The 16,407-nt window shown below is 45.2% G+C and overlaps 1 protein-coding gene across 1 annotated transcript; it reads right to left on the bottom strand.

The window, feature by feature from the left end:
• Window positions 1-1,919: 1,919 nt before the first annotated feature.
• On the bottom strand, window positions 1,920-15,107 carry FUCA1 (alpha-L-fucosidase 1). The gene is made up of 8 exons (XM_014855075.3): window positions 14,529-15,107; window positions 12,261-12,395; window positions 10,456-10,593; window positions 8,150-8,255; window positions 5,678-5,878; window positions 4,380-4,570; window positions 2,910-3,009; window positions 1,920-2,688 (listed from the first exon to the last, which is right to left on the bottom strand). Exons 1-8 carry the CDS (start codon window positions 14,945-14,947, stop codon window positions 2,548-2,550), a joined length of 1,431 nt encoding a protein of 476 aa, XP_014710561.1. The 5' UTR covers window positions 14,948-15,107; the 3' UTR covers window positions 1,920-2,547.
• Between the last annotated feature and the right edge of the window lie 1,300 nt (window positions 15,108-16,407).

Below are 16,407 nucleotides of genomic sequence, written 5' to 3'. Positions count from 1 at the left end.
TTTCCCCCATTAGTTTTGCTGCATCCCATTAGTTTTGGTATGGTATGTTTTTGTTTTCATTCATCTCTAAGTATTTTTTAATTTCGCTTGTGATTTCTCCTTTGATCCATTGGTTGTTTGAGTGCACTAATTTCCACAATTTTGTGAATTTTCCAGTTTTCCTTCATTATTGATTTCTAACTTCATCCAGTTGTGGTCAGAGAAGATACTTTGTATATCTCTCTTTTTTAAATCCACTGAGAATTTGTGGCATACATATGATCTTTTCTTCTTTTTCCTTTTTGTTCCTCAGACCCAATAATTTTCATTGTCTTATCATAAAGTTCATTGTTTTTTCTTCTGGCTGCTCAATCTGCCTTTGAATTTCTGTAGTGAATTTTCACTTCAGTTACTTTTCAGCTCCAGAATTTTGTTTAAGTTTTCTCTTTACTGGTATATTCATTTCACTCATACGTTGTTTTCTTGACTGTCTCCACATCTTCCTTTAGTTTTCTGAGCATCTTTAAAAGAGCTGTTTTAAGATCTTTGTCTAGTATGTGTGCCATCAGATCTTTCTCAGGGACAGTTTCTGTTGATTTACTTTTTTCTTTTGAGTGGGCCATACTTTCATCTTTCTTTGTATGCCTTGTGATGTTTTTTGTTGTTGAAAACTAGACATTTGAATCTAGTGATGTGGTAACTCTGGAAATCAGATTCTCCCCCATTCCCCAGGATTTGCTAATTTTTTGTTTTTGCCTTTCTGATTGTTGCAGGCTGTCTCTGTGCCAAGGATAAGCCATAGGCATAAACTTAAGGTCTTCTTAGATCTTTTCTGAGCCTTTCCGTGGGCGTGCATGGTCACTTTCCAATTTTCCCAATATGTGCAGTTGTGTTTGAATGTCCTAGTCTTTAATGTCTCACTCCCAAAAGCACAGAGAAAGAAAAATGAAAGGGGAAAAAGAGTGCTAGCTCTTTAAATCCCCTGGAAGTCTCTTTAGCTGGAGGAGGAGGGGCTTGCAACAGTGTGGGGAGGTGCAAAACAATGGCTGCCTACCTCCTTGTCTGTACCTCTGTGATGAGAAGCAGCAACCTGTCATCAGAGCACAAATCCCCAATATTTGGAGAACAAGGTTCTTTTTGCCCACCTCGGCTCCTATAATCTGGTGCAAGTTGCTCCAGGAAGACGCACACAGCTGCCTATTACATGGCTGGGAGTGGAGGACGAGTAGCTGAAATTGACCAAAATTAACCAAAATTTACCATCCAAGTCTTCTTCCGGAAGTTGCAAGCCTTTGGGTAGACTGCAGACTTCCAAAATAGTTACATCAGACAGATTCTAGCAGTGCCGTTGTCTTGGTGAGGAGGCAGACTCCTGGTGCTTCCTCTCCGCCATCTTCCCAGAATCTTCTCTAAAGACTTTTTTTAGCTACATCTCACAAGTTTTAATGCATAGTGTTTTCATTATCATTCTAAGTATTTTCTAATTCCCGATATGGTGCCTTCTTTGATCAATGAGTTATTCAGCACTGTGTTTAAAAGTTTCCCAACATATTAAGTTTTCTCCTCCAAGTTTTTGTGGTCCTTTGATTGCGTTGCTGACACACTGGAGCCTGTATGATACTGCTGCTTTGATGTTTACATTTGTAAACGTTCCATACATGCTTGAGAAAAAACAAATATTCCTTAAATGTTGAGTAAAGATTTCTACATATATCTGTTAAAGAAAAAAAGAAATAGAAAATTTGATTTGATCTATTAACAACTAAAGAGGCTGAATTGGTAGTCAGCTCAGAAGAATGGTACTAGAAGAGAGGAGCAGAAGAACCAAAGGAATTGCATTTTTTCTTCTGCGTTTGGCAGCCCTCCACCCCCTTTTCTTTCAACAGAAACATAAAGCTGTAAGCAGTCCAGATAGAAACTAAAGAAAGCTACAACATGCGTTTTGGTAGAAATGATTTACATAGAAATTTATTTATGTGATCATATTTTTTTAAAAAGGGCAGAAGCACGTTCATTTTCTTCATCGTATCACCGTAAACAGACTGAATTTCAGAGCTCCTAGTTTGCTTTGGACACTTCTGAAGAGCTGACCATTAGCAGCCCAGCAAGCCTCTTCCTTTCCTCCATGCTCTCCTGTCTGTGGGGGTGTGGGTGACAACTGATGCTAAATAAATAGCATGAGACTGAGTTTGTGAAACCCTTTTCATCTCCCCCCATGGGGTGACTTGGCTTTTGGCAGAAGTCATGGAGTAAGCAAGCAGGCTATCAAACATAGAGAATGGAGAGAAGCTTCTACTGTGGATAATTTCCAATGTTAGGAATCGATGAACTCTGAGCTTAACTGTTTAGTCCCTTCTTCTGCTGATTGGAGAGAGGGATGCTAGCAATGGATCTCAGATCTTTCATCCATTGCGACATCAGTGTAATGCACTCAGTTCCTTTGATTAAAATGTCTTGGAGGAGCCATCTCTGGGTAGAGAAGAGTAGTTTATTACAATGTGGTACCAAAAGAGGAAAATCAGAGCAGCAAACAGCAGGCAGTGTCCCTTTCCTCTTGAACTCCAATGATCACTTCACTCCTGTCAGCTTCACAGTCCAAGCAAACTCAGCTGGGAGAGCAGAGGGTGGTAACTGGGGCAGAAGAATGAGGAGACCTTCAACTGGATCTGTGGACCACTTCAGATCTTTTTGGATTCCCAGCATCACTATCTACAGAAAGCAAAAGGGAATGGAAAAACATTAATGCATTAATGAGTATGGAATATGGCCTGAACGTGGCGGGAAATAACCATGCTGGGCCAGGGCAGGGAAGACAGTCTAAACGGGATAAATATGGGAGAATTGTGGGGAAGGAATGAAGAATTAGAGAGGACCTGCCACTTCCTTTAGAAAAAGCTACATCTCTCAAAGGACTGACTGAGGCTCCTTACCTGTGTAGTCGAGGTAGTTATGGGGGATTTAAGGCTTAAGACTCCATTTTCTGGCCAGTTCAGGAAAATGGCATAAACAGTTGATCCTTTTGAGGTATACCTGGGAAAAAAGAAACATCACTGTTTGGGGCCGTCCCTGTGGCCTAGTGGTTAAGTTTGGTGTGCTCTGTTTCAGTGGCCCAGGTTCTCAGGCGTGGACCTACACCACTTGTTGGTGGCCGTGCTGTGGTGGCAATCCACATACAAAACAGAGGAAGATTGGCACAGATGTTAGATCAGGGCAAATCTTCCTCAGCAAAAAAAAAAAAGAAGAAGAAAAGAAAAAGAAAGAAAGAAAAAGAAGAAAAAGAAACATCATTGTCAAAGATACCTGGCTTGTTATCCCAACACATAACCTTATACATTTCCCTTTCAATTATCTACCAATTCTAAGACCTTGAGTCTGTCACTGCTACTAGGAAGCACTAATAACTGGATACCAGTTAAGGTCTGTAGGAAGGAAGCAGCCCTGTAAGACTCTTTCTGGTGATATCTTCCATTTTCCCTCTCTGTTGGGTTATAGTTTTCTTTAAAAAAATTTAACTCTCATACTAGTTATTTCACATTGATGCCATTTGCCTTATTATTCAAGTCTTTTTTCAACTCCAAATCCATGTGAAAACAGCAGAGGATATAACAAGGGCAAGATGTGCAATGAAGACAAATTTCTTGTTCTGAGATTTCACCATGCTTAGAGAAGAAGATGAAAATTGCTAAATAGAAACTCATCCAAAACAGAGGGATGAACGTGTTTCCCCTGATGCAGACCTGCACTCGGTGGTGTGGCACCAGTAGATACCTTTTATTGAAGGCTTAGCATGTGCCTGGCACTCTGCTGGGCACTTGACACACAGGATCTCATTTAACCCTCACAACCACTCTGGGAAGTTAAGTATCATCACCACATTTTGCAGTTGAAAAAACTGAGGCCCAAGATCAAATAACAAGATCCACAATTCCAAGTATGAATTGGAACTTCTCCACTTACCAGTTTTGTGATCCTGGGCAAGTTATATTACTGCCCTGGGCCCCCTTTCTCACTCGCAACACGGGGATAATAACAGTATCTACATGGTGGGATTGTTGAGGGGATTAAATGAGTGGAAAGAATTTAGGATGGAGCCTTGCACCTTGTAGGTGCTATACCAGTATTGGCTATGACTGTTTTTAGGAGGCAGGGTAACAATGTCAAGTAAATCGACTGATGCTTTGAAGTTCCTTTTGCCCCTAAGCCTACCTCCTCCCTCACTAGTCAAAGATATCCTGGTAACCTAAGACAGAAACTGGGGTACAAATTTAGTAGCAAAAGAATAGCTTTTGGGTTTCCTCAAGACGACTTCCACTCGGCTTGTAACACTGTGGATCCAAGGAGATTCCAGCTCAGGATGGGCCACAGTCCTGTTCCTGCACCCAACAGAAGACAAGACTCACCACACAGACGTCATGTTGTTTTCCAGTTGTACCCTCCATGGTTTAGAGGCATAGATAGCCTCCCCATTGATGCTCAGCCACTTCCCAACAGCAAGGAGCCTTTCTTGGAAGATGGGGACAATCAGGCCATCTTTAGTTGGTCCAACGTTGAGAAGATAGTTGCCTCCCAAACTTACTGTCTGAATCAGTTCCTGGAGAGAGCAGAAACAATGAAATCCTGGCTATGAATGCCAAGCCTGGCATAATGCTTAGGATACACAGGTATTAGGAGAAGAAGAAGAATCTAGGGCATGGTGTTCCCCTGCTTTGTGAACACCCTTTCCCTTTTTGAAAATACTATATATTTTTGTCATTATAAAAACAGGACAGGCTTAAATGAGAAAATAGAAGAATCCCGCTATAAGATGGAGAAACGCATTAACTCAAATCCCAGGGAGTGATCCTGGGCACTTTCCTAAGAGACTGCACTGCCCATGGTGCCATATGCGGTGGGAAAGGTCATGCATCAGAGCATCAACTGTGAGCAGGGAAGCTGAGCACAAAGCACTCGGCCGTGAAGGGATCACATGGAGCCACACAGAGAGGAGATGGGGATCCGAGAGAAGAGATTCTGAGTGGGGGCTGTGGAGACTCTGGGAAGATGGAAGAGATGGGAAGAATTTTGGGACATTGCATGTGACAGGCTATATAAACGTATATGCTGCCCCTTTGGGAAAACACGACGTAAAGAGATATATTCTTCAAGGCTTCTGAAGTTGGGGGGAGGGGTGTGTTTACTGTGACCCCAAACAGGTGACTTCAGGGTGGCCCAGAAAACTGAAGGTTTCATACAGAAAATGTTTAAAAGGAGAATTTGTTACAGTATCCGAAAGACACCACACCATTAATTTCTGGTGCTTCCTTCTGGTCCTTTTCCTATGTAGTTAATTTTGTATAGTTGTGATAATATGTAACTTATTTTTCCACTCAACCCTCTAAGCATTAACCCATATTACATTCATAAACATTTTAATGGTTAAGGAAAATCCCCAAATCTACTTAACTATCCCTTTTTGGTTGCAAGAAATTGAAACCACCCATATGTTCAACTGAAAATCATCCTGGGAAGAACATGTCTGTACGTAAAACCTTCTTCCGTAATTATCATTATTTCCTTAGGACAGGTTTCTAGGAGTAGGTTCAATCATCCGAAAGGGTTGTGTCGACCTGCACTTCCACCCAGAGTACTTCCGCCACTCTCAGCTAGAAGGCTAGTTTGAGGTAGCAGTTAGCAAATAACTAGCTCACAGGTGTCTTACCGAAATGATCTCAAATTCAGTTGTAATGTCAGACATCACCATGTTGCGACGATAGCCCCAGGAGTACTTGTCGATGGAGGTGCACATCTCCCACTTGTGATCTGGCAAGCTCTTTGGCTTGAATTTATCTTGGCAGTTGTAGTATCCTCCATGGTGACAGGAACAGTTCTGACCCCATCGATCATTTACTACCACCACATCCTAGAAGAGGAAAGAGTACTGGGTCATCGCGGGTAGAACCACTTCTCTTCCTTAAGTAATGCAGTGCGGTAAGAGTCTATGTGGAAGCAAGGAGGAGACTTAGTCTACAACGTTAGTTCTCACCTGGGGGCCATTGTGCCCTGGAGGGGAATTGGGCAAAGAGACATTCCTGGTTGTCACAACTGGGGTGGTGCTACTGCCATCTAGTGGTTAGAGTCCCAAAAGTCAATATTACCAAGGCTGAGAAACCCTGGCCTAGATACGTTAATGCCAGAGCTGGGAGAGCCCGGCTTAAAGATCATCCAGTAAACCACCTATTCTATTAGACAGGAGATGGAGAGGAGACGACTTGCCGGAGGTCACATCCCTAGGCCGAGTTTGGGAAAGCTGGGACTGTGCATCAGGTCTCTGAACTCAGCCCACTACATCACCTAGGTAAAGAACGTCAGCACGCAGATGTTCTTTTCCTTCCTTCAAGGTTTAGCTGAATTCTGAGACATCATTACATGGAATATCTTAATGTAATGTTTACTGCTACCATGAGGCTCATACTGGGGTATCCAATGTGAATAAAACCCAGTTCTTGCCCTCAGAGATCCAGCAGAGACCAGCTGAGGAAACAGATATGTGGACAAATGTAATACGATATCATATCAGAGTTAATCACTGAGGGATTAACATAATGGGGAACACTGATCCAAGAGTGTTTCTTACTTCTGCCAGGAAAGAATATGAATTGGTGGGGGGTAGATTTAGTTTACATTCAGCCAGTACTGATTATGTGCCTCACTGGGCCAAGTACTGTTCTTGGGTTGGAGATGTAGCAATGAACAGACCCAAACTCTTGCCCTCGTAAAGCTGCCACCTTAGTGAGAGACCGGGATAATGAACAAGGTCAACGATACCTGAAATACATTACCCCAGGGAAGTGCTAAGGGAAAGAGAAAGCAGGGAGAGGCACACAGCACGACAGGGCAGCAGGGAAGGCTGTGCTAAACAGACGACCTCTGAGTGAAGACCGCAGGAAGTGCAGGAGCGAGCCACGCAGGAGTTATAGACAGAAGGAACGGTGAGGACGGGGGCCATCTCTCCCAAAGTGCTTTCTCAATGTGAGCACAGCTCCAAGATAACCCTCCTTCCCAGCACGTGGGAAAGCATTCAGAACAGGAGTGGACAGAACAGCGTCTGAGGCATCCCACCCAGGGGTCCATGTGTGAGCCACCCCACCGTGAGGACCTCGGGGGGGAACCATGATGCTGCGCCACCAGGAGTCCCCACACATTTGCCAAGTCCCCGAAAACTGGTCTGAATTTGTCTCTCTTTGTCATATAGGATCTTGTTCCTTTTTTCTTTCTTCCCGTTTTCTGAGTTTAGTCATAGTTACCCAACAAGATCCTTAGAGGCTTATGACTCTACCAAGATAGTGCGGTCCAAACTTGTTTTTTTTTTTTCTTAAAGATTGGCACGTGAGCTAACATCTGTTGCCAATCTTCTTTTCTTTTTCTTCTTCTTCTTCTTATCCCCAAAGCCCCCCAGTATATAGTTGTCTATCCTAGGTGTGAGTGTCTCTGGTTGTGGCATGTGGGACGCCGCCTCAGCGTGACTTGATGAGCAGTGCCATGTCTGCACCCAGGATGCGAACCAGCGACACCCTGGGCCGCCAAAGCAGAGCCCATGAACCCAACTACTCGGCCACAGGGCCGGCCCCCAAACTTGTTTTATACTTAGATTTTTCTAGATCCACAACAAATCCAAAATATGTAAACTTTTTGAAATTTTCGATAGTGAACATCAAGGCTTCAGCTACTTTGTAAGTGCACCGAAAGACAAACTGAAAATGGGTTGCTAGGATGCAGTGTAATGGTGTTCATGATGGGGAGGAGGAGATAGGCACAGTTCTCTCAAGAATTTGGATATAAGGGAAATGAAATCCCCCTGAGGGAATTACATAGTCAACATAGAGTAGGTGAGGTCACAGGTATTCGAATTTTATATGTCTGGTATATGAGTTTTAACAAGATTTAAACCTATGTTGTCGAAAATCAAGAATTAAAGGAGAAAAAGAAAGCTTAAACTCCAAGGAAGGCGGAAAAAAAAGAATTAAAGGAGAAACCTTTAACATTCTTTGAGTCCCCCGGTCTCTCCCACCCCATGTTGATGCTACTGTTTATTATGCCGCTGCTGTCCTTCTTGTTACTACCCCGGATCTTGGCTGCTTATACTTTCTCTTCTCATAAAGATAAACAAGAGATGAGTGACATCATCACACACCTTGACTGGGCTATCGTTGTAGAGCCAAGACAGGAAATACGTCGCGTTCCAGTACGTATCAGGACTTTCCCACTCTCCGTCAGACCAAATCAAGTCAGGTTTGTACCTGAAAGACGTGCAATAGAACAAAGTTCCTCATCTGAATCCATCCACGGTAAAGTCTTACACAACTATTTTTGCAATAAATATTTAAAAATTAATTTTCTCACATTTTGAAAGTATCATAGAATCACCACAGTGGAGAGAATGTGGGAAACTAAAGAGACAAAAACAACAACACACACACACAAACCTCTGCTAACATAACCACTGCTTCACACACAGCCTTTTGGTATATTTCCTCCTAATATATTTTTTTAATGTCTTTCTAAAAGTAGCTGTGATCAGTATATATACAATTTGGTTTCCTTCTAGCAACTAATTCCAATTAAAAGAGTAGTGCTCCAGAACCACAGGATTAAGGTTTCTGCTTTTAAGATGTATGAAGAGTTTGAACTATTCCACTGAATACATTTTTTGGATAACTACCCAAAGCTTCCACCATAAAGGATTTATAGACCCACTGGAGCCACAGTTGCACCTTTCACGTATTATTACACTAAGCCCTATGAGGTGTGAGTGTGTGTGTATACCTGTAAGGTAAGCATTATTATTCCCTACTATTATTAAATTTTTTTTTTGAGGAAGATTAGCCCTGAGCTAACATCTGCTGCCAATCGTCCTCTTTTTTTTTTTGCTGAGGAAGACTGACCCTGAGCTAACATCCGTGCCCATCTTCCTCTATTTTGTATGTGGGACATCTACCACAGCATAGCTTGCCAACCAGTGCCACGTCCACACCCGGGATCTGAACTGGTGAACCCCGGGCCACCGAAGTGGAACATGCGCACTGAACTGCTGTGCCACCTGGCCAGCCCCAATTCCCCATTATTATTTAGAGAGCAAGAATCTGATGCTCAGCAGGGCAATTTGTCTCAGGTGACAGCTAAGAGGAGCTGGAACCTAGATGTAAATCTGCCTGATGTCAACTCTTATGCTGTACTCTGTAACTGGGACAGCAAGCAGACTCCAGGAAAAAGACTGCCTGTCTAAGAGGCAAGAGGTAACACAGACAGTCTGTGTTTACTGTGTACGATAGAAACTGTACCAGGCCCTTTACACTCATCACCACATTAGTTCTTACCATGATTCTATGCTGTGTGCTATCCCCATTTTGCAGATAAAGAAACAGAGATCTCAAAAGATAAATAGTTTGTTCAAGACCACATAGCCAGTGAGAAAAAAGAACTGGATTTCAGATCCAGTTCTGACTGACCACAAGCTTCCTGCTGGTCTCTTACAAATGTACTATCTCCTTAGAGAAGTCATCTGTAGGCAAGGAGGCTTTTTTTGGCAAAAAATGAGAGGCCAGGGGCTGCCCTCACTGTGCGGTGGTTAAGTTCATGTGCTCTGCTTCGGTGGCCCAGGATTTGCAGGTTCGGATCCCGGGTGCAGCCCTAGCACTGCTCGTCAAGCCATGTTGTGGCAGCAACCCACAAAAAATGGAGGAAGACTGGCACAGATGTTAGCTCAGCGACAATCTTCCTCAAGCAAAAAGAGGAAGATGGGCAACAGATGTTAGCTCAGGACCAATCCTCCTCACAAAAAAAATAAATAAATAAAATGCAAGTCCAGGCAGAGATGGCTGCCTCTTAAGTTTAAAGATCCTCTATGCTCTAGGAGCCCCCAAGTGCCAGAAGGGCAAACTAGTCATAAAACCTGGTGAAAATAGTGAAACCAAGTGAGAGTGATTATGATAATAGCACCCTTATTCTCTGCCAGGCATGGTGACAGATACTTCGGAGCCATATATAGAAGGCACTGCTATCCCCACTTTACAGAGTGAGAATCTGAGGCTCAGAAGGGTGATCTGTTTAAGGTTTGTGAGTAACAAGAGCCACAATTCAAATGCCAATCTGCCGAATGCTAAAGCCTTCGCGGAGTCCTGTGTAGGACGGTCTGGTCCCTCTCCAGGGGCCTAACAAAGGAAACAGCATGCCAGGAGGAAACTAAAGTTTGGACTTAACCACCATCCTCAGTTTTGTTTGATTGCTTCAATCTATAAAAGCACTATGACTACATTATGGAAGTTTTGAAAAGTAGGAGGAAAAAATATACTTTGTCTTAATACAACCACCACTTTTATTATTTTGATGTCTTCTAGGTTTTTTTCAAAACCCCTCTTCCCCTCAACTTAACAGCATCCTATAGGAAGCTCTGATTTCAGTGATAAAAGTCATAAGGCCAAAACCATTTCCGTTTTTTACCTGTTAACAAGGTCGTATAGCTCTGGCATTGTTTTCGCACTGACAAAATGCTGTGTTTTGAAGCCATTTTTCTTATCAAGTAGGTAGAGGGGATGGAACCATTCTAAGAGCGAGTGATAGAGTCCATAGCGTATGTTCCTTAAACCGAAAAACAGGACAGCAACTGTCATTGAGCAAAGAAAAAATAATGTATTTGAAGAAAAATCAGCTGCAGCATTTTTAAACCTCAGTGAAACTCACCCAGAAGGGCACGCAGCGGGGTGGAATCCAAAACAATTTCCTTAAATTCTCTTATCAATCGCTTAAGCAAAATGCTTGGGTTTACTACGTTTTTGATAATACGCACAACTACTTTTTATACATAAATATCTTAACACCAAATGTCATTTAAACCATCTTTTATTTGTTAAGTTAATTATCTCAATAATAACAAGTCCTAATTCTAAAAAATATTTTCTCTGTCATTCATCAGAATACATACGATAGAGATACTGGAAGATAGAGAAAAGTATAAAGAATAAAATATCCAGAATCTTACCACTCAGAAGTAATCATTAGTAATATTTTTCATGTAGATGAAATGAATGAATATGGCTTTATTATTTCATTTATCTAAGATATACTAAGAGTTTATAACATACTCCAAAATGCAACATGGTTAACGTGACCTATTTGCAGACACAGTAAAGCCGGTTTTGAGTTTCTTAACTCACATGGTGAGGGTCACAGACACTCTATAATCCAAGTGAGAAGCAAGGATAACACTGCAGGGGCACAGATAAGACAGAAAGAACTGAAGTATTTCATCATATGACTTGGGAACCAAATAGATACAAAGAAGATAAAAATCAAGGACCCCAAAGTCCAGATCTAATCAACATCTCAGAGTTTTACAGCAGGACTATCAGCAAAGCACTGGGAAAATGAATATTGAACAGGTGACAGGAGTCAGCAAGCACTTTCTTAAAGGGCCAGAGAGCATCTTAGGCTTTGCAGGCCTTGTGGTCTCTATCCCAGCTCTGAATTATAGCTTGAAAGCAGCCACAGGCAACGCATAAATGAATGGGCATAGCTGTGTTCCAATAAAGCTTTATTTACACAAACATGCAGCTGGCCTACCCCTTAAATAGGACAGCAAGTTTACCAAGTCTCAAGAGAGCTAAGACTGGGCGTGGCACAAATACCACTCTTCCTCCTTACAAGCAAATATACGCAGAATTGTAGGGTCCCAAATCAGAATATCTGGGTTCAAATCCCAACTCTGCCACTTCCTAGTTCTTTGATCTTGGGAAGTTACTTCTTATTAAGTGGCAAATATTAGGGAGCATTAATTAGTATCAACCAAGTGGCTCCTTCCCTCACTTTCTGCTGCTTTAACTGCCCTTTTCAGTTCCCTCTGGATCCACCATTCATCCAAACCCTCCCTGGACGCCTGCAAAGCTCTGTGTTGACAGCTAAGGAGGACACGAAGATGCGAGACCCAGACCCTGGCCTCCATCAGACACTGGAAAAGGCCCTGGGTTGGAAGGCTTTCCAGAAAGAATCCTTCGCAGAGTGTAAATGGAGCATGTGGCCAACGCTAGGAATCCTTCACCTAACCAGACAGGGCCGTGAACTTCTCTGATGGTGTCACCTTTGGTCACATGAAACCTGCCAAGCATCGAACACTGCTGATTCAAAGGCCAGAAGCCCTGCAGGTTACTCACTAAATGCAAACTTAGAAAACACACAAGAGCAGAGCAGGTATGGTGCGCTGGGTGGCTAGATCAAAAGCGATGATGGAGTGATGCTCTGTAGACACTCACCTCTTCCGGATGGCTGCTCCCAGCTCACCAACCAAATCACGATGGGGCCCCACATCCACAGAGTTCCAGTTCCAAGACACAGGACTCGGCCAGTTTGTGTAGCCTTCGTGATGCTTTGTGGTCAGGACCACATACCTGTGGACATCAAAACCATATGAGCAAAGGAAGTGGGCAGTGGGCCACAAGCATGAACTTACGCAGCATGTCTCAGGCGTTCAAAATGGTTGGGAACACTTGACTGCAGGAGATGTTGTATGAGTGACTCCCAGGGAGTTGCTGCAGTCACAGCGCCCCTTGGGTATTGCTCCAGGAACAGAAGGAAACTTCAAGAAGCCACAGTCCTTAGTCCCCAGCCAAGGAGGAGGCCCAGAGGGAAGGAAGAAGTAGCTGAGGGAGAAGATGTGCAGTTTAGCTCCCCAACCCTTCTGGGTGTTAATGATTAGCTTTTTTGAAACGCTGTGCCCTAAAGGAGAAGGCAATCTCTACGGGAAATAGCAGATGATAGAGAAGTAAGCTGTTTGTTTTACCAAGCCCATATGAATTGCTCTCATTTACAGAGGTGACAAAAGACCAAAAGAGCTGGGGAGAAAAGGCAAGGGTTGAAATAACCAAATCACACAATGTTTCATTTGCCTTTTTTTTTCCTTTTATACCATACACTGTATTTTATTAGAAATACTTTTATAATTTTTTTCCTTCTTTTGCTTTTATGGCAGAAAAATAGATGATGCCTACACATGATAATTTAATCACTGACTGGTATGGGGAGCTCCAAGACCTTAAGGGCCAGATGGTATTCCAGGCTTTGTGGGCCACATTCCTCTCTGTGGCATATTCTTTTTCGTCATCTTCTTTTTAAGAAATTTTTACAACCCTTTTAAAATGTAAAAGTCATTCTCACTGCACTGGACTTACAAAAACAGGCCAAGGGGCAATCCCTCTGGCCTCGGTTTGCAGACCCTGGTCTGGAGGAGAGACCTTCACCTCAGAGTCAGGAGATCTGGAGTCTAGGACGTTAGTTCCCTTCCTCCATCTGGGCCAGTCATCTCGTCCCATAAAATATGGGGTCTGGACAAAGGATGTCTCCCACATCTTAATTTTTTTCATTTGTAAATTATGGATCTCTAAGGCTCCCAGAAGACAGGGAACACCTCCTCTGTTTATGCAAGATTTATATTCCCACACATTAAATGGGAAACACTAAATGTCAGTTGCAATTTCTCCAATTTCTCTTTAGTACAAGAGAACTTAAGAGCTGGAAGACGACTGAGGAGACAGGGTAAGGGTGGAAGAGCGCTCTAAGCCAGGAGCGGGAGACCTCTCTGCCTCCATTCTCTCCTCCACCCACTTCCCTCCCAGCAGCCAAAATGGTCCTTTTAGAAGCTGCAGGTGACCATTCCCTGACTTGACACCTGGCAACATACTGCCCTCAAGGATTGCTCCTTCGGGACTGGCCCCAGCCTTCAACAACCTCCTGGTCCTTGCCTCTCTCCCCTCAACCCAGCGCCTCTCTCCCCCCAACCCAGCGCCTCTCTCCCCCCAACCCAGCGCCTCTCTCCCCCCAACCCAGCGCCTCTCTCCCCCCAACCCTGTGCCTCTCTCCCCCCAACCCAGCGCCGGCAGATACACTATCAGTTCTCTGAACCATTCACACACAAGCTCCAACCTGAGCACTTTCTACGGATACGGCATTGAGAGGAGCAAATGAATGAGAATCTGTACTTCTACCCAAATTCACTGCAACCGGAACTCCCTTCCTTCCTGTTCCCTCTCAGAGAGACTAAAGCTGAGAGGAACCAATACAATCCCTTTCTATAACCATAGAAGGAAGCTGCAGGGAGGTGAAATGCCTTGTTCAAGTTCACAGCTGAACTAGGACCAGACTCCACACCAGTGGCTTAAAATCCTGGAATCCTGATTGTCTGGTCGACCCAGAAGGGACATTAGCTATGACCTAGCTCAATCGTCTCCCTATACATTTGTGGACGCTGAGGGCTCTCTGGCCCACCACCTCCCCGAAACCTTTCTGTTCTTCTGATCCCCAACAGAGGCACCTTCTCCTTATGATCAGGCGTGCCAGACTCAGCTCTGCATCCTGCAGGAGGCAAACACAACCCCGGAGGTATCACGCCAGATGGACAGCTGTGCCACCCGGGCAAGTCGCCTCACCTCCCCGCGCTCGGGTCCCACCTGCCCAGCCCCCTCCCGCTGCTCGGGGCAGCCAGGGCCGGGGAAGGGGCGCTCGGCCCGCCCCGCCGCGACACTCACTTGGCCCCGGCGGCCTGGAAGAGGTCCGCCCAGCTGTCTGGGTGGAAGAAGCGCGTCGTGAACTGCGGCCCGAAGTCGGCGTAGCTGAAGCCGGGCGGGTAGTTGTCGCTCATGAAGCGCTGGTACTGCGGCCGCCCCTCGCCCTTCCAGTGCCACCAGAACCACTCGCTGCCCCAGGCCGGCACCGAGAACACGCCCCAGTGCAGGAACACCCCGAACTTGGCCTCGTCGAACCAGCCCGGCAGCGGCCGGGAGTCCAGACTCGGCCAGTCCGGGGTGTAGCGGCGCTGAGCCCCGGCGGGCGGCGGAGTGCTGAGCGCCGACCGGGCCGCCAGGAGCGCGGGATGCAGCAGCAGCAGCAACCGCAGCAGCAGGACGCCGACCCCCGTCGCCCGCGCCTTCATCTCGGAAGACTTCATCTACGCCTCGGCGCCTCCCTCTTAACGCGCAGGTGCGGGACGCGCGGCCCCGCCCACTCTCACTGATGATTGGCTCGGAAGGAAAAAGGGGCGGGTCAACCCAGGCTGCCGACTCTGTTCCCAAAGCGATGGGCCATTCCTGCAGCGCCCTCTGGCGCTCAAAGGGAGAACGACGCAAGGGGGCGTAGACAGCGCTCCGCTGATGGACGAATGAAAACTTTAGAAGGGACTTCCCTGCCAGGTTAGATCGTGGGGGCGTGGAAGGCCCGCTGTGTGCAGAGAAGCGAGAGTAGTCTTATTTTGCCGTTGGGAGCCATGGGGTACTTTTTGAACTGTAGTAGAGAAGAGCAAACCTGGAGGTAGGACTACCAGATGGAAGGGCATGTAACAGCCCTGGCCCAAATAATGGGGTAGAGGGATGATGGGAGGAAGCGTTATGAGAGAAGAGGGAGAAAAGTGGGCGCTGAAAGAGGAGGAACAGGTGTAACCATTTTGCCTGTCTAATATTTACTGAACTTGCTTTGAGAAATCTGAGACGATTCCACGAACTTAGTGTCTTTTTGGAAAAACAAGCCCGAGACACAGGGCGCCACAAAGGAACATTTGTAGAGTAGCAAGTTGACAAAATTGAGAGCCCCAGGCCCAAGGAGTACCTGTGTGAACCTTGTCTGACGGGGAGTCACCAGTTCCTCTACACTTCATACATGCCCTGTGTGCTCAAACAGGAGGTGAGGCCACCAGGTGTGGGAAGTCTAATGACCCCGTGTGGCACAGCCAGTCCTCACACATCAGTGAGAGGACTGCGGCATGTCAGAGCTGGAAGGGACTTTGGGGATCCTCGACACCATCCCTTTCCCTATGCTTCCCATCTTACAGAGGAGGAAACTGGGACCCAGACAGGGGATGGGAGTTGCCCAAGATCATGCAGCCAGTTTGGGTGAGAGGTGGGACCAGAATGCAGGTCTCCAGATGCGGAATCTATGCCTCTCAACAGGCTGCTTCTCTCTTGCCCTGGGGTGGGGTCAGAGTCTGTGCTGACAGAACCAAACACTTCCTCCTTCTAGGAGTCATAAGGAAACTTGATGGCTGTTGCTGAATGAACAGCTATTTTCTGTGTTTCTTCCTCTGCAGGATTATGTTGAAACATTGTCCAAAATAGTAAGCACAGATGCCTTCAAAAAGGCCATCTGCACATCTTCTAGTGATCAGAGTGAGTAATGGTCCTTGATGTTACAGAACTCATCTTGAGGGAGATAAAATAGGACGCTGTGACATTCATTTGTCCTTATCCTCATAATCAAAATGTAAACCTGCAGGGGCAGATGAGAGGCGTTGCCATAGAGTGGACAAAACTCAAGTTGGGAAGCGTATGTTTCGTGCACGGGACACTACCCCATTTGGTAACCTTGGGCAGGACTTGTCCACTGTCTGGGCCCGCTTCCTCATCTAAACAATGAGAG

This window comes from Equus asinus, chromosome 5 (genome assembly GCF_041296235.1).
Source record: "Equus asinus isolate D_3611 breed Donkey chromosome 5, EquAss-T2T_v2, whole genome shotgun sequence".
NCBI classification, from domain to species: Eukaryota; Metazoa; Chordata; class Mammalia; order Perissodactyla; family Equidae; genus Equus; species Equus asinus.
Note: the sequence above shows the minus strand (reverse complement) of the source record. Positions and strands in the feature narration are given on the sequence as shown.

What these genes read in the sequence shown, in the direction of transcription:
- FUCA1 (XM_014855075.3), bottom strand. Translation starts at nt 14,947, where the DNA reads ATGAAGTCTTCCGAGATGAAGGCGCGGGCGACGGGGGTCGGCGTCCTG. An exon ending in TTCCAGGCCGCCGGGGCCAA is followed by an intron (nt 12,396 to 14,528) that starts GTGAGTGTCGCG and finishes TGATGTCCACAG; the next exon opens with GTATGTGGTCCTGACCACAA. An exon ending in CTGAATTTGAGATCATTTCG is followed by an intron (nt 4,571 to 5,677) that starts GTAAGACACCTG and finishes TGCTCTCTCCAG; the next exon opens with GAACTGATTCAGACAGTAAG.